General features: G+C 41.2%; 2 protein-coding genes across 6 annotated transcripts in view; both read left to right on the forward strand.

Annotated features, from left to right (window-relative positions):
- Positions 1-1595, forward strand: part of PENK (proenkephalin) — a 1067564-nt gene extending 1065969 nt beyond the window's left edge. For all 5 annotated transcript variants that reach the window (XM_050802365.1, XM_050802368.1, XM_050802366.1 and 2 more), the window contains exon 5: positions 608-1595. In XM_050802365.1, coding sequence (XP_050658322.1) covers positions 608-1273 — 666 coding nt within the window. In that variant the 3' untranslated portion in view covers positions 1274-1595. The remainder of the gene's footprint in view (positions 1-607) is intronic.
- Positions 1-22543, forward strand: part of RPS20 (ribosomal protein S20) — a 549922-nt gene that overhangs the window by 182834 nt on the left and 344545 nt on the right. The window lies entirely within an intron of this gene.

The raw sequence follows: 22543 nt of genomic DNA on the forward strand, positions 1-22543 counted from the left end.
AAATTGAGTTTTTAGGATGTCTGTCTTTATAAACTTTTTTGAAATTGTTGTTTTTCTTTGAAGATTGAAAGTATTTGCAGGAATATTAGATACCATTTTAGGTAAAATATTAACACAAGAAAGCAATTGACCCTTATGTTATTAATATTGATTTTATCTGTAAGACAAGAAGATAAAAGGAATTTTGAGGAAATATCCCTGATTAGGTAATAAAAATTTCTCCTTTTTGGTTAAAAAAATCTTAAACAAAATTATATCAGAAGTGGAAAATTATCAAGTGAAATTAAATTGTGAAAGCAGTCAATCTAAGTTAAAAGTAGGTGAAAAAAATTTTTTTAAAAATTCTTTAAAATTTCTATGGCTTTAAAATCCAAAGGCAGATTCCTAACTGGATTCAGTTAACCACCCCCCGCACTTTCCCCTTTCCAAATTTTGTTTCATTTGCATGCTCAGCCTTATGAAAAGTTGTGATAAGAGATTGGAGATGACCTTATTGTAATAAGGGAGTTATTATGTCAAAGCAAGCATATTTTGGTCCACAAAAGTTCATTTACTTAATGAAATCAGAGAAGCTTCTTTTTATCATTACATCAAATTGTTTTCCCAGGCTTGCATAATGGAATGTCAAGGCAAACTGCCTTCTCTGAAAATTTGGGAAACCTGCAAGGAGCTCCTGCAGCTGTCCAAACCAGAGCTTCCTCAGGATGGCACCGGCACCCTCAGAGAAAACAGCAAACCAGAAGAGAGCCATTTGCTAGCCAAAAGGTATGGGGGCTTCATGAAAAGGTATGGAGGCTTCATGAAGAAAATGGATGAGCTTTATCCCATGGAGCCAGAAGAAGAGGCCAATGGAAGTGAGATCCTCGCCAAGCGGTATGGGGGCTTCATGAAGAAGGATGCAGAGGAGGATGACTCGCTGGCCAATTCCTCAGACCTGCTGAAAGAGCTTCTGGAAACAGGGGACAACCGAGAGCATAGCCACCACCAGGATGGCAGTGATAATGAGGAAGAAGTGAGCAAGAGATATGGGGGCTTCATGAGAGGCTTAAAGAGAAGCCCCCAACTGGAAGATGAAGCCAAAGAGCTGCAGAAGCGATATGGGGGCTTCATGAGAAGAGTGGGCCGCCCAGAGTGGTGGATGGACTACCAGAAACGGTATGGAGGCTTCCTGAAGCGCTTTGCCGAGGCTCTGCCCTCCAACGAAGAAGGGGAAAGTTACTCCAAAGAAGTTCCCGAAATGGAAAAAAGATATGGAGGATTTATGAGATTTTAATACCCTTTCCCACCAGTGGCCCCAGGCCCCAGCAAGCCTCCCTCCATCCTCCAGTGAGAAACTGTTGATGGTGTTTTATTGTCATGTGTTTGTTGCTTGCCTTGTATAGTTGACTTCATTGTCTGGATAACTGTACAACCTGAAAACTGTCATTTCAGGTTCTGTGCTCTTTTTGGAGTCCTTAAGCTCAGTATTGGTCTGTTGCAGCTATCTCTTTTTCATGCTAAAATAGTTTTTGTTATCTTGTCTCTTATTTTTGACAAACATCAATAAATGCTTACTTGTATATAGAGATAATAAACCTATTACCCCAAGTGCATAATATCCTTGTAAGTCCCTTTTTCTCCAAGGCTCTCATTTACCTTTGGTTTTCCACATCAATCCTAGACTCAGGAACAGTAGAACCATCTGCTTTTGACGTAATAATCATGGTCCTTCTCTTTCAGCCAAGGTCGCAAAAACATTTTTTATTTAATTCCTCATATATGAAATCTTAGATGAGTAAACACACGGGAGCAAAATAAAATGTATTTTCACTCTCATTTCTGGAAATCAGATACATGAAGAAAACCCAAAGCCTAATAAAGGAGCCAGCTATGCCCTCATTACACACACACACACACACACACACACACTTGCATTTACATCAGATGTGTATGTCTTCTTCAGTAAAGTATTTTAGAAGCTAGTAAGAAATTAAAGATAATTTAATCCAATTTTACAAATGAAGAAAGGGAAGCCAAGAAAGGTTGTGTAGTTGGCCCAAAGTTTCCCAGCAGTTGAAGGATAAAAACAGGATTAAAACCCCAAACTTTTTGTGCCCAGTCAGTATCCTTTTCACTGCAGTTCCTTATCTCCTATCCAGGTCACTAGTAAGAACTGTAAGAACGTGGAACTACATCTTAGTCACCATTGTACACCTCTACACTATGACTGTAGCAGATTCTCCAATATTGGATGAATGGATATATGTGTGATGAATGAATGAATTTGGTGACCAGATAATGAGGAGAGAGATTGTGAGTGTTTGTAAGGTAAATCCCCAAAACACAAGGTGCTTATGACTACTTCATATTAATGAGACAACACTCAGATATAAGAAATGTAACTTTTCTTCATTTTACTAACTGAAACAACATACAGCTCAACCCCTATTCACTAAATCATTTTTCCAGGACCCCCACCAACCCTTTCTTTTGTGTTTTTCAAAACATTGCAATTTAGCAACTCAGGAAAGTGGGGGATGAGCCTCTGGTCTGCAGTCCACCAAGGTTGCTGCCCAGATGCTCACTGTGCAAGCCTGTGTGCCCCATCTGATAAGGCAGCTGCACTGTGCTTGGCAGTTTGTTCTCTATGTACAGCCCCACGAGGGCTCGCAGGACATTCGCATGATCATGCTGTTGGGAGACCCATCTCCCAGAATTAGTGCAAGGAATCACAGGGCCCCACACTCACAGAGCCCCAACTCCATCAACCTTCCTGATCCTTGGCAAAGCCCCGGAGGAAAAAAGATAATGCAATTATTATTGATAAGATAATACCATTATCTCACAATGGTACAATATGTATACCTACATATCTCATACAATATGTGCGAGAAAATAACACAAGTTCACCATCAGACAAATACATCTTTTAAAGCAAGCACAGTTCTTTCTTTTTTTTCCTTTTTTTTTTTTTAAGAGATGGGGGCTCACTTGGTTGCCCAGGCTGGAGTGCAATGGCTAGCGCACTGCAGCCTCGACTTCCCAGCCCCAAGCGATCCTCCCGCTTCAGCTTCCCAAAATGCTGGAATTACAGGCGTGAGCCACCACGCCTGGCCAAGTACAGTTTTTTATCTAGGAGGCTTTCTTCTCTTTTGCGGAAGAGGTGTAGACTGGGCTAAGGCACTCATGGTAGTTAACAGACCGTTGCTTGCGGCTCCATTTCACCCCCCGTCCCCCAACGCCCCTCCCTCCCCCACACGCCCGTCGCCTCCGCCAAGGGCTGCACGATGCTGGGGGTGGGACAGCCTCACACACTTGCAGTTCCTCATCTCTCTCATGTCTGGCGTAGAATCGGGAACCTAGAGGATGCTTCAAAATTGCCCAGGGGAGGAAGGAACAGAGGAGAGGGGTTGGGACACGAGGAAAGGCGGAAGGGGCAATCGGAGATGACTCCTCTCCAGGCGGCGGAGCGATGCCAACCAAGGCTGTGCGCCCGCCCCGGGCATTACAGGACTCAGGACTCCCTCCTCCAGACGTCCTCAGCAGTAAGTACCGGCGGTCGTCCACAAATCTTGACTCGAGGGGGCTGCGGAGGCCTCACTCTCCAAATTTCTCCTGACCTGTCTGGCCTTAAATTTGAAATTCCAGCATTAGAAGTTTGCTTTCCAACTTTTAAGGGCTTTGATGCTTTTAAGAATTTCCTATTTAAATTCTGAGGGGCCCAGGCCCCCTGGGTTGCTATTCTAAGGGCCGCTAGCCGGACTCTTGACTGTGGCACTCAGTGCATACTCAGCGCAAATGTCTGAGTTCTGAAAACACGAGACAGGCTAAAGTGGGGACTAACCTAGGACTAGGACTTAGGGTGAGATGAACCCAAAGCCGCCGCTGACTTGAGAGGGTCTCAGAGAAAACCACGTGGAACGAGAAGAAGGAAGACCTACAACCTGCAGAGGGCGCTGCTGCTCCATTCCGCGCTCTCCCGGAGCTGGGGCTCGTTCCCACCCACTCAGGCCTCCCACTGCTACCACCAAGCCTGCGCCCGCCTCTGGGCTCCCTCTGAGAGTTCATTTGTGAGCTCTGGGGCCAGGCGGCCTGCATCGAAATCCCAGCTAGCTGTGTGAACTGCAGCTCTCCCTGCCTTGGTTTCTCCTCTGTGCCTCATTCAGTTGTTGTGATAAGTAAAATGTGTTAGGGTGTAGAGTCCTTAAGCCAGGGCCAGCGCACAGCAGCACTTACAGGGTTAGCAGCCATGATTGCTCTTCCACGTGGATCTTGGGCTCCCCCACCCCGCCCCCCGCACACACCCACTTCACCCCTGGGTCTTTCAGATATTAGATACCATCCATGAGCCTCCATCCTGGTCACCAGGCAGGGGGCTCCTTTCCTGACAGTTTTATCCCATGAGGCAGAAACTGCTTGCAAAGCCACCTCACACTCATCTTCACTTTTTTTGTTTCCTATTACAAACCTGGAAAACTCGTGTAATCAAAGAGTTATCCACGTGTCATTCTGCATTTATCCAAACCACAGAAGGTCCAACACCAAGAGCGAACCCTAATGTAGACTATGGCCACTCGGTAATAATGATGTGTCAGTGCAGGTTCATCAACCCTAACAACTGGACCTCTCTGGCGGGGGCCTATTGATCATGTGGGAGGCTGTGCATGTGCCGGGACAGGGAGCATAGATGAAATCTCTGTACCTGCCACTCAATTCTGCTGTGAACCTAAAACTGGTCTGAGAGACAGGAGAGAGAGTCCAAAAATAAAACGCATGAAGACTCTGAGCCTTGAGCTAAAACGATTTCTTAGGAGAAGATAGGGGAGGGGTGTAAAGCTTTGGCCATTTTTATTTATGCGTTTGTTTTCCTTCTTTTCCTGAAATGTACAGAAGCACCCCCGTGTAGATCAATTCATTCATTCAACCAATGACTATTTGATGGAAGAGGCTCCGAATGGAAGGAAGAGCCAGTGCAATGCCTCAAAATGGAGACATGGTGGATTAGTGGAGAAGCAGCAGGATTTGTGAAGCCTTGGACAAGGGCTTAGGGTTTTATTCTCATTATGATAGAAAATTATTCAAGGCTGAGAGCAGGAGAGTGGCAGGATATACTGACATATTTAAACCTCACTGTCTCCCACAAAGAACAAATTTTATCTCTCCTCATTCTCCTGAGAGAAGAATATACTACTTATCTGCCATCATTCTGCATCCGTCAAAACATCTGGGTTTACCTGGAAAAAAAATTCTATAAAACTTTCAGTGTTTTCTAATAAAAATGCAATGAATACATTTTCTTTATCAATGCCTATGCTAAAAATCAGAACTCACAGGGCTCGCCAATAGCTTTGAGAATGAAAAATACAAACAAAACAAAACATGCAATTATATTATTGGCCAGGCACGTGTGTCTCTGCAGGGAGTGCAAAACTCACATCTGCAGGGGAGGTTAGCAATAGCCTAAACACACCCATCCATGTCTCATGCTTATCCTTCTTCTCTTACCTTTTTATCAGGTATAACATAAACACAAAGAGTTCCACACATCATGAGGGCACTTCTCACTGAATTGCTGCGAAGGAAACATTCCCATGAACCACCCTCCAGGGCGAGAAAGAGAGTATCACCAGCACCTCAAAAACCCCACTCGTGGCCCCTCCAGATAACCATTCTTCCCTTCTGCCCAAGGTGACCACCCTCAGGACTTTGAAAATCATGGATTAGTTCACCTGTTTTTAAATTTTATAGACATGGAAACACACTTCCCCCCGACTCCCATCTATTTGGCTCCATATTGGATTTGTGAGATTCATCCATGGTGTTGCATATCGACGTGGTTCATTATTTTTATTGCCACAGAGTATTCCAATTTTATGAAAATACAACAGTTCCATTTCATTGCTTGTGGATGCCTGGATGGTTTCCAGGTTTTGGTTATTGCAAATAATGCTGTTGTAATTGTATGCACTTTATTCTGCCACGTTTTTTTCACTTCATGTATCTTGGCAATATTTCCACATCAACATGTGAGTCTACCTGATGCACTTTAACTACTGCATGGAATTGTGCCATGTATATGCTTTGGGTTTATTCTTAATAACTCCACTAGCAATTAGTATTTTTCACATTACAAACAGTGCTTCAGTAAACATCCTCCACTGTGTCTCTTAGCATACATGACACATTTCTCCTGGGTACTTAACTGAGAGCAGACTTGCCAGATCATAGGGTATACATATATCCAACTGTCGTTTATAGTGCCTGAAAGCTTTAAAGAGTTTGTACTAGGCTGGGTGCGGTGGCTCTCACCTGCAATCCCAGCACTTTGGGAGGCCAAGGTAGGTGGATCACCTGAGGTTGGGAGTTCGAGACCAGCCTGGCCAATATGGTGAAACCCAGTTTCTACTAAAAATACAAAGTATTAGCTGGGCGTAGTGGTGTGCACCTGTAATCCCAGCTACTCAGGAGGCTGAGGTAGGAGAATCACTTGAACCCAGGAGGTGGAGGTTGCAGTGAGCCAAGATTGTGCCTTTGCACTCCAGCCTGAGCAACAAGAGCGAAACTCGGTCTCGGAAAAAAAAAAAAAAGAATTTGTACTATTTTGGACTTCTACTTGCCGTGTAGCCCACCAGTACTTCATATTGTCAGTCTTTTTAAAGTAGGCCATTCTGTTTTCATTTACATTTCCCTAATTACTAGTGAGATCAAGCATCATTTCGTATGTTAATTGATCATTTGGATATCCTTACTGTTTTGTTTTTCAAATGTGTTTTTCAGGGTACATATCTGAATGATTTTCTGTTCTGCAGTGAATTGCCTTAGACCCATCAAATGCATGAGTTCTTTAAGCTATAAATTGCCTTCAAGAATCATTTTTCATCACCTTGTTACAATCCACACAAGCCTATCCATCACCCTGACTATAGACTGACTCCATGACAACGCTAATTTGTCATTTACTGCCTAGTAAAATACTGGATACGCTTTCTGTTTTTCCTTCCAGCTTTTGTGTTTAGAAGTCCTGAGTGGAGTGTTGGGGTTAGAACAGCCCTCTCCCATAGTCAGCCTTACCATTCTGCCAGTCTCCTTGCAGACTCCTTGGGATTAGGAGAACTGGGCAGGTCCTCCCAGGACCTTCCCCAGCAAGGTGAGGAGCACATCCCACTTCTAAGGGATTCACAGGTTTTGACAACTGAGTCATTTCAAGGAGCCACTCCATCCCAAGCCCACAGTGAGGCACCCCCTTCCCTCAGCCACTAGGCTTTAGTCTCTCGCCTCGCCCCTGGGGTTTCTTGTTGCTCTCTTCCCTAGAGAACTCTGGAGGACCTCAGGCAGACCCTTTGCTGGCCACCACCTTGCTTAGTCTCATTTTGATATTGATCTAGAAAGAAATCGGAAGGGAGAGGGAGTTGTAGACATGAAAGAGCTAAATTTCTAAAATTCCTCTTTCAATTTATCAATCAAGTAGAATACTAGATCTTCAAAGTATCCAGAAAGGACTGAGTAGAGGATCGGCCATGAAGAAGGCACACAATTTGAAATCAACAGTGAGGTGATAGGAGAGGCCACTCTTGTTAAAGAATTGTCTGGTGGGATGGAGACTTAGGTGAATTTGGAACTAGCAATAGAGAATTTGCTCAGAAAGTCATTATTTCCTTTTCGTTACGCAAATTACTAACTGAATAAATAATTATGGAGCATATACTATAGGCTAGGGGTTCCCAGTCCCCGGGCCACAGACCAGTACTGGTCCATGGCCTGGTAGGAACCCAGCTGCACAACAAGAGGCGAATGACAGGCTAGTAAGCATTATAGCTTGAGCTCCGCCTCCTGTCAGGTCAGCAGCAGCATCTGATTCTCATAGGAGTGCAAACCAACCCTACTGTGAACTGTGTATGTGAGAGATCTAGGTTGCACACTCCTTATGAGAATGTAACTAATGCCTGATGATCTGAGGTGGAACAGTGTCATCCGGAAACCACCCCACCCCAGTCCATGGAAAAATTGTCTTCCACAAAACTGGCCCTTGATGCCAAAAAGGTTGGGGACCACTACTATAGGCCATGCACTATCCTCAGCTCAGAAGCTACTGAAAATAAAAGTCCACCCGATTATCTGCTTTCTCAAAATTTACATTCTATGGGTAGAGTGAGACAATGAACAACAAGTAAACAAGGTGATTTTGGGTAGTTCTAAGTGCTATAATTGTTCTTCATAACAATGCTTAAATGCAGATTTATACAGTGTTATTGGTGAAATTCCTCTTTCACCTTCTGTAACCCCCACAGAAGTAACCACTGTTAACAGTTTGGTGCTTAATCTAAATATATTGTTTTTATTAATGAATACACACACATGCATTCACAAACACACACACACACAGAGTTTTATTTTTGTTTTTAACACAAATAAAATAATTCTGTACACTTTATTCTGCCACCTTTTTTTTCCACTTCGTATATGTTGGCAACATTTCCACATCAACTTGTAAGTCTACCTGATGCTCTTTAACTACTGCATGGAATTGTGTCATATATATGCTTTGGGTTTGTTTTTAACAACTCCACTAGTAATTAATTTTTTCATGTTACAAACAGTGCTTCAGTAAACATCCTTATAAATACATATGCACTATATATCCCATTCTATGTAAAAGGCACCTGTGTGTGTGTGTAGTAATGGTAGTAGTAGTAATACATATTGCAAATATTCCATAGGATTAACTTTTAAAAGTAGAATTGCTGGATCACCTTTATGTTAAAAACCCTCCACAAACTAGGCATTGAAGAAACATACTTCAAAATAATAAGAGCTGTTTATGACAAATCCACAGCCAGCATCATACTGAGTAAGCAAAAGCTGGAAATGTTCCCTGCCTGAAAACCAGAACAAGACAAGGACGTCTTCCCTTACCACTCCTGTTCAACATACTACTGGAAGTCCTAGCCAGAGCAATCAGGCAAGAGAAAGAAATAAAAGGCATTGAAATTTTTAAAAGCGAAGTCAAACTATCCCTGTTTGCAGGCAATATGACTCTACACCTAGAAAAGCCCATAGTCTTTGTCCAAAAGCTCCTTGATCTGATAAACAACTTCAGCAAAGTTTCAGGATGCAAAATCAATGTACAAAAATCAGTGGTGCCAGGCGTGGTGGCTCAGGGCTGTAATCCCAGCACTTTGGGAGGCTGAGGCAGGCAGATCACGAGGTCAGCAGTTTCAGATCAGCCTGACCAACATGGTGAAACCCTGTCTCTACTAAAAATAAAAAAATTAGCTGGGCATGGTGGCACATGCCTGTAATCCCAGCTACTCAGGAGGCTGAAGCAGGAGAATCTCTTGAACCCAGGAGGCAGAGGTTGCAGTGAGCCAAGATCGTGCCACTGTACTCCAGCCTGGGTGACACAGTGAGACTCTGTCTCAAACAAACAAACAAACAAACAAACAAAAAATCAGTGGCATTCCTATACATCAACAACATCCAAACTGAGAGCCAAATCAAGAATGCCATCCCATTCATAATATCCACAAAAACAATAAAATACCAAATAATACAGCTAACTAGGCAGGTAAAAGGTGTCTACAATGAGAATTACAAAACACTGCTGAAAGAAATCAGAGAGGACACAAACAAATGAAAAAAAAATTCCATGCTCATGGATAGGAAGAATCAATATTGTTAAAATGGCCATGGTACCCAAAGCAATTTACAGATTTAGTGCTATTTCTATCAAACTACCAACAACAGTCTTAATAAAATTAGAAAAAAGTATTTTAAAATTCGTATGGAACCAAAAAGAGCCTTACTAGCCAAGGCAATACTAAGCAAAAAGAACAAAGCTGTAGGCATTGCATTACTCAACTTCAAACTATACTGAAAGGCACAGTAACCAAAACAGCATGATCGTGGTACAAAAACAGATGCATAGACCAATGGAACAGAATAGAAATCCCAGAAATAATTCTGCCCATCTACAGCCATCTGATCTTCCACAAAGTCAACAAAAACAAGCAGTGAGGAAAGGACTCCCTATTCAATAAGTGGTGCTGAGATGACTGGCTAGTCACATGCAGAAAATTGAAACTGGACATCTTCATTAACCATATACAAAAATCAACTCCAGATGGATTAAAGCCTTAAAGATAAAACCTAAAATTATGAAAACTTTGGAAGATAATCTAAGAAACACCATTCTGGACATAGGATCTGGCAAAGATTTTATGAGGAAGACACTAAAAGCAATTGCAACAACAACAAATTGACAAATGGGACCTAATTAAAGAGGTTTTGCACAGCCATAAACAGACAGCCTACAGAATGGGAGAACATATTTGCAAACTATGCATATGACAAAAGTAACTATCAAGAGAGTAAACCAGCAGAATGGGAGAAAATATTTGCAAACTTTGCATCCAGCAAAGGCTTAGTGTCCAGAATCTGTAAGGAACTTAAACAAATCAGCAAGCAAAAAACAGCCTCATTAAAATGTGGACAAAGAGCATGAACAGATACTTCTCAAAAGAAGACATACGTGAAGCCAACAAGCATATGAAAACATGTTCAACATAACTAGTCATTAGAGAAATGCAAATCAAAACCACAATGAGTTACCATCTCACACCGGTCAGAATGACTATTACTAAAAAGTCAAAAAATAACAGATGCCAACAAGGTTGCAAAGAAAAGGGAATGCTGATATACTGCTGGTGGGAACATAAATTAGTTCAGCCATTGTGAAAAGTAGTTTTGCGATTTTTCAAAGAACTCAAAGAACTCAAAGCAGAATTACCTTTCAACCCTTAGATGCTATCTTTCCTCTCTTTTGCAATAGATAAAAGTAACTACAGGCTCTGGAACTGGACTGCCTAGGTTACAATGTTGGCATTCCAACAACTAACTGTGTAATCTTAGGCAAGTTACCTAATCTTTAGTGTGCTAAATGGCATGATAATATTACCTAAATTATGTTTGTTGTGAGAGAAATTTGGCTACATTGAAACTATGTTCGAAAAGTAGAAATCTGGGGGAGAAGGTAAAAATTCTTAAAAGAATAGGAAAGACGGTGGAAAAGTCAATACTTCCAGACTTTGGTATTCTCAAGTGCACCTTGCCGAGACGGTCCCTCTTCTCCCATCCAAACAGGATAGGGATAGGATCTAGCCTTGAAAGGCAGTGAGGGCTGTCAATCAAATAGAGCACTTGGGTTATGAGAAAACAAACATACTGACCAAACCAGAGACAAGTTCAACTAAGAGGATTAGTTGAGACGGGGTCAAGCAAGTTATGCCTATTCGTTTCTCTAACAAATAGTTATTAGACATTCTTCTAGGTTGTGTCCACCTGAAAAGGTATTCAAAGTGTAAGTTCTAGGTTACAAAACCAACATCAAGCTCGCTCAGCAGATATTGAGGGAGGGAGGGCTATGGAACTACTGAAGTTGAAGACAGAAATAAAGCAAATTCTACTAAGAGCTCAAAACCCATTGACTTGAAACAAAGTCAAGCTTTGCCTGAACTGATGGCCACACTTTGGTTTTCTTAAAGTGACCAGGTTGCATTACAGACTTGTGAGCAACTGTCTGACGAACAGCCTCTACTTGGCTCCACACCCCCCAGAAGCTACCTAAATAGATTACATGGATGGGCTGCATTGCTCTCTGGCTTCCTGTTGGGTTTGAGTGAGTGAAAACACCAGCAGATTAGAGAGTAAATGATGAATTATTTATACCTCCAGCTTCTTCCCTGCAGAGTTGTCACTGGCTAGTTGGGCCCCCGGACTAAAGGTCTCAGATTCATCTCCATCTTGCCTCTCTGCCTTCAGTTCTGGTAATGCTCCCTGTCTCTGGTCCTTCAGACCCAGGGCAACCTTCTGTCACCAGCCGCTGGACACTTCATTCTCCCATGCAGTTTCCTCATGCCCTGTCTACATCTCTCTAAATAGTCTCTTGATTAAACTCAACTTGAATTATCCTAATTTGGGTGTTTCCTACTGGGACCCTAACTGTGTGGCTGCTGAGACCTAGCATGTAGTAATGAGCAGATAAAAATCCCTGAGACTGCAGAAGAAAAAAGTTCTCAGAAGCAGCTCCATGTGGAGGTTCGCACCTGAAGTCAGACCAGGCTGTTCAGTATGGTTGGCCATTTGCAGAACCACAAGTAGAAAAATGGGACTGGTGAAATCACTGCAGGGTCAGAGGGATTTCGCATTCCTCAGATGACCAGAATTGTGACCATTTCCACTCCGTGTCCTTTCCTCCCTTCTTAGAGTGCATCAAAATATATTATAACAACATTCAAATCTGCTTACAGGAAGGAGGACTCAACTTCAGGAAAGAGATGATATTTTATGAATGAAAACACACACACAGTAATTTTCATGGATTATTTTAATAAAGTGTAACTCTCTAGCGCCCCTAAGTCCCTGGAGTTTGACAGAATCGATAAAGAAAGCTGTGTTCTGCAACTCCTACTTCTCTTAAATGGATTTTGTTCTGTTAGAGTCGGTTTTACTTATGCGCATGTTTTTAATTTTATATGTATTTAATTGTGTAAATTTTTCAGATGTGATGCTGTGGAAAGAGTACTAGGGTCTAGCTTTGGGTCACTTGTGAGACTTACACATGACCTCCCCAAGCTCTGGATTCCTTACTGATCAGTTAAGAAGGGATGATAGCCATCAGTCTCGTTTGGGACATTATTGAAATGGACGTCTTTATTTTAGTTTCACGAGCTCTGCAGGCCTAGACTGGCTGCATGTTGTGCTCTGCATAAAATATGATGTTACGTAAAAACAAAACCTAGTATCTAATAAGGGAGAAACAACTTTGTAAATTTTATGATAGTGGAACCGATTTGCATTTCTATATTCAACTAAAAATATTTCTTCAAAATCACTTTTATTAATTTTTTGCTATCACTTTTAATCTAGTCCAAATCATCTGGGCAAACTATGTCTGTTACAATTAACCTTGTACTATTATGTTGTAAAAATTTCAATGATGGCTTGTACAATTAAGAAAACTTCACAACAGCCCCAAATGGTAAGTGTTCTATCAAGTCTTCTAGGCCATTTTATTAGCCAGTGTGGTTTCTTAGTGTTTGGCTGACTGTTGAACTTTACTTTGATGTCAAAATTCTGGCAATAGGCCAAATAACTTCAAAAGATCCATTACCCTACAATTCTATTTCAGAACCATGGACATATTTCAGTAAGTTCCAAAAGGTAAAAGGAAACCAGGTATCTATTCACAATAAACTTGAAGTATAAAAAACTATCAATGTGTTTATCTTTAAATCTACTGTGACTTTTTGCATCTATTTCATGTCAAGAGTTAGGTTTTATGTACTTTATGAATGGCAGAAATCCTGGTTTGCTAATTAAGCAATTAATTAATAGATACTGTATCCCTATAACGTGAAATTCTATGGGGTAACAAAGCACATCAATCTCTCTAGGTAGGATCTGTTTTGGATTCTCTGAGAACAATGCATTTTTCCTCCATCATGTATAACTAGAATTAAATATTTTTGCTCAATTAGTTGTTTTCTATCTCTCTCCCATGAGACTTACTAAGAAAAAAAATAATCCTTGGTGCTTTGTCATAGCTATAATCCCTGGAGCCTAGTAGACAACTTTCAACAAAACAGGTATTTGAAAAATGTTTCTTAAACAATGAAAAAAAGCTTAACATTACTGATCGTTAGAGAAAAGCAAATCAAAACCACAATGAGTGAGATAACCACATCTCGCACCAGTCAGAATGGCTATCATTAAGAAGTCAAAAAACAACAGATACTGGTGAGGTTGTGGAGAAAAAGGAATGCTTTTACATTATTGGCAGGAGTGTAAATTAGTTCAACCATATGGAGGACAGTGTAGCAATTGCTCAAAGATCTAGAACCAGAAATACCATTCGACCCAGCAATCCCATTACTGGGTATACACCATAAGGAATATAAATCATTCTATTATAAAGATACATGCACGTATATGTTCACTGCAGCACTATCCGCAGTGGCAAAGACATGGAATCAACCTAAATGCCCATCTATAATCGACTGGGTAAAGAAAGTGTGCTACATATATACCACGGAATACTACACAACCATAAAAAGGAAAGATATCATGTCCTTTGCAGGGACATGGATGGAGCTGAAAGCTGTTATCCATAGCAAACTAATGCAGGAACAGAAAACCAAGTACTGCATGTTCTCACTTATACGTGAGAGCTGAATAATGAGAACACGTGATGGACATAGGGAGAAGGAACAACACACACTAGGGCCTGCCAGAGGGTCGGGAGTGGGAGAAAGAATGGCTAATGCATGCTGGGCTTAATACCTAGGTGATGCGATGATTTGCTCAGCTGACCACCATGGCACAGGTTTGGTTAAATAAATGAATGCCTTAGAAATCAGCTGAATGAATAGCACACAAATGGCATATGTACTTAAAAGTGATTATCAGTGGAAGGCAAAAATAAACAGATCAGACAATAACTCAAGAAAAGTGCTGTCACTGTGCACTGCAATGGAGAAAATGGAATCAGAGCTGTGATGGGATGGAGGACCCACTCATCTAAGAATGTGGTGTTTAGGCAGGATGGGGCCAGGAGGGTTCTGGGAGGTGGGAATCAGGCCTGGGCCTCACATTACTAAATCTTACATACATTGTCATAGAGACCACTCAAAGTTCTGGAAGAAGATTATGCTCATTATAGAATATATAGCAAGCATCATGAATTAATGCTTTTTTAAAAAATAAATCCTGTAGTTGTGTCGTTATCAAAATTACACAACAGTGTATTTTCTGGGTTAAAAATGTAATTTAATCAATTTTTAAAGCCATAGTTGGGGTGACTCTTATTTGGTACTTCTTTTTTCAGTATTTAGAGAAGACAACACATGGAAGGGCCACTGCCTCTCTCTGTCTCTAAACATCAGTTGGGACTGTCAATTGTCAATTGTGGAAGAAGAGAAGAGAGCGCATTCCAAGCTGGGAAAAGTGCTAGGAAGTGTCAGAGCTGGGAATATAAACAGTTTGCTCCTTGGACTGTGGGTAAGCTAGGTGGCACAGAACTTATGTGACAGAAAAAAAAATCCAGAAAAACTAGTTAGAATCAAATTACAAAGACGTTAAATGACAGGCAAAGGCATTTAGACTATGTCCACCATTGGATCCCTCAGTTACAGTGGTCACACAATCACTTCTTTCTACAGTGCCTCTGACACCTGCCCCTCCTTTCCATTTTCAAAGCTGCCTGTTTGGCCTGCTCAGGTGGGTCCCCAGTTCTGTTGAGGGTGCAACCTCCAGGTCACCAGTCCCTATCAGGAAGGCTTCACTGTGCTGATGGAGGCAAGGACGAGACTAGCAGGATGTGTGATAACCGCCAGGCAGTCCTCTTCTCCCTTTAATTTAGGATTCTTGATCTCCTATGTTTGATATTACACAGTAACACAAACTCAGCCATTTAAAACAACTTTATTTATTTCACACAGTCTACAGGGCAGAAGCCTGAGCACAGCACGGCTGGGTCCTCTGCTCCAAGTGCTGACAAGGACATCTGGAGCTTACGTTTCTCATTCGAGCTCATGTGGAGTGGCAGGGATCCGTTCCTGTGGTTGCAGGTCTGAAATCCTATTTCTTTGCTGGCTGTCAGAAGCCACTCACAGTCATTCCTTGTCACATGATTCCCTCCATCTTCAAATCAGCATGGAGAATCTCCCTCACGCTGAATCCCCTGACCCTTCTAGTCTCTTCTGTCAGAAAGAACTTGGTCATCCCAGTCTCCTCTAATGGGTTTACCTGGTTAGATGTGATCCAAGGAGGATAATCTCCCTTTTCTTAAGTCAACTAACTTGGGACCTTAATAACATCTGCAAAATCCCCTCACAGCAACGCCTCGATTCTTGTTGGATTGAATAACCTGGAAAAGATGTGTGCACACCACAGGCAGGAACCTTGGGGCCCTCTTAGACTTCCGCCTACCACACCTTCATGGGTAAACTAATGAACCCATGACAGGTGGTTCAGGTAAAATAAAAATAAATCAAACTCTTAGCTAATCCATTATGATGTTACACTTCCAAAAGTTGGGTCATTACTTGTTTTTTTTTGTTTTCTGTGGTTATTTTTTTTTTTTTTTTGTATTTGTAAACAAGACTCTGTAACATAATCCAGGATCTTGTTTATCTCCTAACCTTCCACCTGAACCCCTGTTGCTACACAGTATGCCAAGCTCACGCAGAGGTTCAAGACATGCTTTGATCGCTCCCGCCTTCTACAGGCTTGGAATCCCTCCACACTTCAGTCTGAGGATGTGAGCCCTCTCACCTGCATTCCTATGCTCTGATGCTGGCCAGACACCTTTCTCTGCACCTGGCACAGATCCTCAGTCCTCTGTAGATTATGGCCCAGTGGGTCTCAAATGTGGTGTGCATCAGTATCACCTGGAGGCCTTGTTCAAATTCAAATTGCTGGGCTGTACCCCAGAGTTTCTGATTCCATAGGTCTGGGGTGAAGCCCAGTAGTTTGTATTTCCAGCAAGTTCCGAGGGGATGCTGCTGCTGCTGAGACCTCACTGCTGAGACCACAATTTGAGAGCCACTATCTTTTCCCTCCCTTCACCTGAGTAGAAACTACGCAGCCCACTGAACTTACTGCCAGAGAAGTCAGTTGACTTTTAACTTGGAGCACCTCAACACCACTGACCATCAAGGACCCACACTAGTCTTTGTAGAGAGCTTCTTGGTGTCCACATCTGATGGGATATGTTGAGCAGAACCCAAATACATTAGAAGCTAAGTTTTCAGGTCACTAGACTTCTCTTCATAGTGACTGTTATTTCACATATTCAGAAAATATTTATTAAGTACATAATATGTGCCAGAAATGCAATTGTAAACAAGGCAGATACTTCATTTCCTGGCACCTGGAAAACTTGCAATAGACCACTGAGTAGTCTCTGCCCTGTCTTGTGCCGAATGCAGCTGAATCAACAAGGATTTGAATAGCTCATGTAACTGGGAAAGTCAACATCAAGCAGAGCTTTGTTTGGGTATGAGATGGCAATAGGTTTCACCCCAGTTTCCAAGTGTGATTAATCCCTAGGAGGGGTTGACAAGGATTCCAGGCCATGTCAGAGTTCAGTAGGGTTAAAAGATAAACTTAGGCACATCAAAATCATGTGTGTGTGTGTGTGTGTGTATAAATTCATATGGATGTGTGTGTGTGTATATATATGTATATACATCTGTGTGTATATGTATATATATACGTAGAGAAAGAGAAAGCACAGAAAATGGGATGGGGTAGTTATGGCTGGAATAGAAGAAGATCCACCATGCGTACCTGGCTGTATAATTTTGTCCCTTGAATAATTAATATGAATTACCTATTCCAAACAATAACTAAAACTAAATCTTAAAAGAACGTTTTTAATTTTAAACAACCTGAAACAAATGTACCTGTGTGTATATCAAGTTAATAACACAGGAACCTGTATCTCAATTTCCTTTAGAACATAGTACTTTAACCGTATGCTTATAGTGGAAGACATTCTAGAAATAAAAAGAAACTCAGGGGAATTTTGAACTTCCTCAGCAGTTTTGTTGTTTGTAGTAATATTTATGTGTTTTGTAATTATTCTCCTTATATTGAAAGAAAATGAAGAGCTATAGGAAGGAAGATTTTCAATGTAAGAGGAAAAAGATGTATATAGAATAAAAAACAAGTTAAAATGATTCAATGTTGAAGTTGATTTGAAAATGTCAATGTCAAGATATTTTAAAATATATACGATCTGGCTCTGCCACTTAAAAAAAAAAAAGAAAGAAAGAAAGAAAGCTTAGAATTTATTACTGCCCCAGTAGTAATGAGCAACCCAAGATCCTAGATTTTGGTGTCTGATATTCCACTGGAAGGAATAATTCTTTTTTATTTTTTATTTTTTTGAGACAGAGTTTCACTCTCCTTGCCCAGGCTGGAGTGCAATGGTGCGATCTCTGCTCACCTCCACCAGGAGGTGGAGACCTCCTGGGTTCAAGCGATTCTGCTGCCTCAGCCTCCTGTGTAGCTGGTATTACAGGTGCCTGCCACTACTCCCGGTTAATTTCTTTCTTTTTTTTTTTTTTTTTTTTTTTTTTTTGTATTTTTAGTAAAGACAGGATTTTGTCATGTTGACCAGGCTGGTCTTGAACTCCTGGCCTCAGGTGATCTGCCCGCCTTGGCCTCCCAAAGTGCTGGGATTACAGGCGTGAGCCACCACGCCCAACCCAGGAATGAAAATTCTTACAGAAATGGCTAATTCAAGTTCTGATGTAGAAGTTTAAGGTGGGCCTGAGGTACCTTATTGTGCCAGAAAGCAAAGTCATTTCCAAAGCTCACAAGGCTTTCCTCCTCCTCCTCCTCTTCCTCCTTCTCCTCCTCCTCCTACTTCTCTCTCCTCCTTCTCCTCTTTCTTTTTCTTCTTGTTCTTCCTCTCCCTCCCCTCAAAGGTGCCAGGAGTGAGGTGAGATGAGAAGTTGATGGTAATGTCAGGATTAAGGAGGAGGAAAGATTGTCAGTTCTGTGCATTCCTTTCAAAAATGCACGAATGACCTATATCTGGACATGAGGACACATTGGATGGACATGAGGACATATTGGATGCTGAGGGTCTTCCTACAGAGTAAACGGACTGCACTTTGTAAAATTGCCAAGGTCTTGGAATTTTGGAAAACCAAAATTTTCCCAGGTTTCTGTGGAAACCCAGAAAAGACTGAGGAATAGTTTCAGATTAAGGGAGATTAAAAAGAATGTCAACTATAAGCAACGATAATCCAATTTGTTACTACTGGGGCAGTAATGAATTCTAGGCTTTTAGGTAGCAGAGCCAGGTAGTATATATTTTTTAAATATCTTGACATTGATATTTTCAAATAATATCAATATAAATATTATTGATATTTTCTTTTTCTTTCTTTTTTTTTTTTTTTTTTTTTTTTTTTTTGAGACAGAGTTTCACTCTTGTTGGCCAGGCTGGAGTGCAATGGTGTGGTCTCAGCTCACCACAATCTCTACCTCCCGGGTTCAAGAGATTCTCCTGCCTTAGCCTCCCAAGTAGCTGGGATTATAGGCATCCACCACCATGCCAGGCTAATTTTTGTATTTTTGGTGGAGACAGGGTTTCACCACTTTGGCCAGGCTGGTCACAAACTCCTGACCTCAGGTGATCTGCCCATCTCAGCCTCACAAAGTGCTGGAATTACAGACATAAGCCACTGTGCCCAGTCGATATTTTCAAACAATAGTAATCTCTTTTTCCCTTTTGGTCCAGAACCTAATCCAGGATTATTGGATTAGGTTCTGGACCAAAAGGGAAAAAGAGACAACATTGGAGTGTTTGGAGAAATTTGAATGGAGACTGTGAGTTACATATTCAACTTCTGATTTAAATGGTCGTATTGTAGTTTTGCAGGAGTGTCCTTGTTTTGTGGAAACACACAGTGGAAGATTAAGGGGCAATAATGCAATGAGACATCATGCAGAAAAAAAAAATGATGGATGAAAAATATATATGTGTGTTATTATATATGTACATATATAGAGGAAGAATTTAGGGTAAAGAGATAGGGGAGTTCTCTGTAACATTTTCACAAATTTTCTATAAGTTTTAAATTATTTCAAAATTTAAAAAACACACTGGACACAGTGGTATGCACTTGTAGTCCCAACTACTTGGGAGGCTGAGGTGGGAGGATTGTTTGAATCCAGGAGTTCATGTCCAGCCTGGACACTACAGTGAGATGCCATCTCTTAAAAAAAAATGGAAACATACATTGAGATATTATTACATAATGAAATTCACAATAGCAGAGACTTGGAATCAACCCAAATGTCCATCAGTGACAGACTGGATTAAGAAAATGTGGCACATATATAACATGGAATACTATGCAGCCATAAAAAAGGATGAGTTTGTGTCCTTTGTAGGGGCATAGATGCAGCTGGAAACCATCATTCTCAGCAAACTATCACAAGAACAGAAAACCAAACACCGCATGTTCTCACTCGTAGGTGGGAATTGAACAATGAGATCACTTGGACACAGGAAGGGGAACATCAAACACTGGGGCCTGTTGTGGGGTGGGGGGAGGGGGGAAGAATAGCCTTAGGAGATATACCTAATGTAAATGACGAGTTAATGGGTGCAGCACACCAACATGGCACATGTATACATATGTAACAAACCTGCACGTTGTGCACATGTACCCTAGAACATAAAGTATAAAAAAAAAATCACAGTAAAAAGAAATAAAAAAATAAAAAAAAAGAAATTCCTCATTTTGCCCATTTGCCTTAGTTCATTTTGTGCTGCTGTAACAGAATACCACAGAGTGGGTAATTTACAATAAACAGAAATGTACTGGCTCACAGTTCTGGAGGCTGGGAAGTCCAGGGTTGAGCCGTCATCATCTGGCAAAGGCCCTCTTACTGCTTCCTGACATGGCAGAAGGGCAAAGAGAGAGTGAAAGAGAGAGGCAAGCAGGGGGCAGATTCATCTTTTTATAAGGATTCCACTCCCGTGATAATGGCATCGATGCACTCATGAGGGCAGAGCCCCTCGCGGCCTAATTGTCTCTTAAAGATCTCACCTCTCAATACTATTACAATGGCAATTACATTTTAACATGATTTTGGGAGGCAACAAACACTGAAAGCATAGCAAAAGTAGTGCAAGACCATAAAAATGACCCAAAAAATATCAGTGCAAGTTGTGAGCATATAAAACAATCACAACAGTAAATGGGAAATATTACAATTATGCCATAACCATTAAAAATTTTTGCCAAAGCATTAAAAGCTCTATTATCATTGGTTATACATGTATGAGGAAACTTAAAACTAGTAAAACTAGCATTTACTTTGTACAGTGCAATTTAAAACTCTTGAAACACTGAGAATTAAAGTGTTTTATTTCTTTGTAAAGCATGTATTAAAGTTCAACCCATGCTTGTCTTCTTCTCATCATGTAATTTACCATATGGGAAAAGCATCTTTCCTGTGCTTTCTTGAATTTTCCCACACCTTTTTAAGTTCAGATCAGCTTTTAATATTTTATGCATTGTGCTTTCAACATAATAAAATTACCTCTGAGAATTCTGTATGTGAGGTTTTCTGATGGCATCATTTCCTCTGGGACATATTTATCCTTTTTGTCACAACCCCTTTCCTCACTTATGTTGGTAAGTAACCCTTTGCTGAGTTCCCCTAAACACATAGCTGGAGTCTCTCCAATAATAGCAGTGTTCCCATTCCCAGCAAGCTGTTTCTTCTATTGCTCTATTTACATTCACTTCAAATCCTGTGGCTATTTGCACAGCACAGTAAGAGTTTTCATCATCTTGAACTCATATCATGCACTGTTGCTTCCTGTCTTGATGCTTGAATGTTTCCAATTGTGTGTCACATTTTTTCTAAAACTTAGCTAAAGAAATTCCATGATCTTTGTGTCTTAGTCTATCAGTGCTGCTATAACAAATTATCTGAGACTGGGTAATTTACAAGCAACAGAGATTTATTTCAAGGTGGAGGTAGCCATGCCTCCACAGCTCATATACTCTGTCCACCTAAAGATATGGCACTGCACAGATGCTGCCAAGGCTTACTGCTTGAGCCATCTGTAGTGGCAACCCCAGCCACATTTGAGCCTGCTTGAGGCACAGCTGGGGCAGCCGGGGAGTGCTGCACCAGAACGTATCAAGCAGAGACTAGAGGCAGGCCTGGACAGAGAGCAGTAAGGTCCCACTGGTGCCCTGAGCCCCTCCCTTGAAACTATTGTGGCCTCAAAATCTTGGTATTCTGGGCCTGTGATGGGAACAGCAGCCTCAAATATCTCTGAAATGCCTTTGGGGTCATTCTCCCACTGTCTTGATGAATAGTATTGTAGTTTGCCAGCCACCATTAGTATTCTCCCCCAAAAAGCCTTTTTTTTTTTTTTTTTTTCCACTACATAGCTAGGCTGAGACATTTCCAACTCTTTAATGTCTCTGTATTTTAGGATTATAAATTCCATATTTAATTTGTCTTCTCTTCTTGCATTTTATCATAAGCCATCAAGAGAAACCATGTAGCACCCTGAACACTTAACTTGGAGATTACCTCTGCCAAATAGCCCAGTTCGTTGCTAGCAAGTTCTGCTTTCCACAAACCACAGACACAATTCAGCCAAATTCCTTGCCATTTTGTAACAAAAATGACCTTTTGTCTAGTTTCCAATAATATATTCTTAATTTTCATCTAAAACCTTATCAGAATGGCCTTTCCTGTCCATATTTCTACCAACATTCTGATCACAACCACTTAGACAATCTCTAAGAAGACCTCTTCCTCTTCTTCTGAGCTCTCACCAAAATCACACTAACCACTCTACTCACAGCAATCTAGACTTGTTCTAGCATGCATTTTTTCTTTTTTTTTTTTTTTTTTTTTTTTTTTTTTGAGACAGAGTCTCACCCTGTCACCCAGGCTGGAGTGCAGTGATGCTATCTCAGCTCACTGCAACCTTTGCCTCCTGGGTTCAAGCAAT

This window comes from Macaca thibetana, chromosome 8 (assembly GCF_024542745.1).
Source record: "Macaca thibetana thibetana isolate TM-01 chromosome 8, ASM2454274v1, whole genome shotgun sequence".
Lineage (NCBI taxonomy): Eukaryota > Metazoa > Chordata > Mammalia > Primates > Cercopithecidae > Macaca > Macaca thibetana.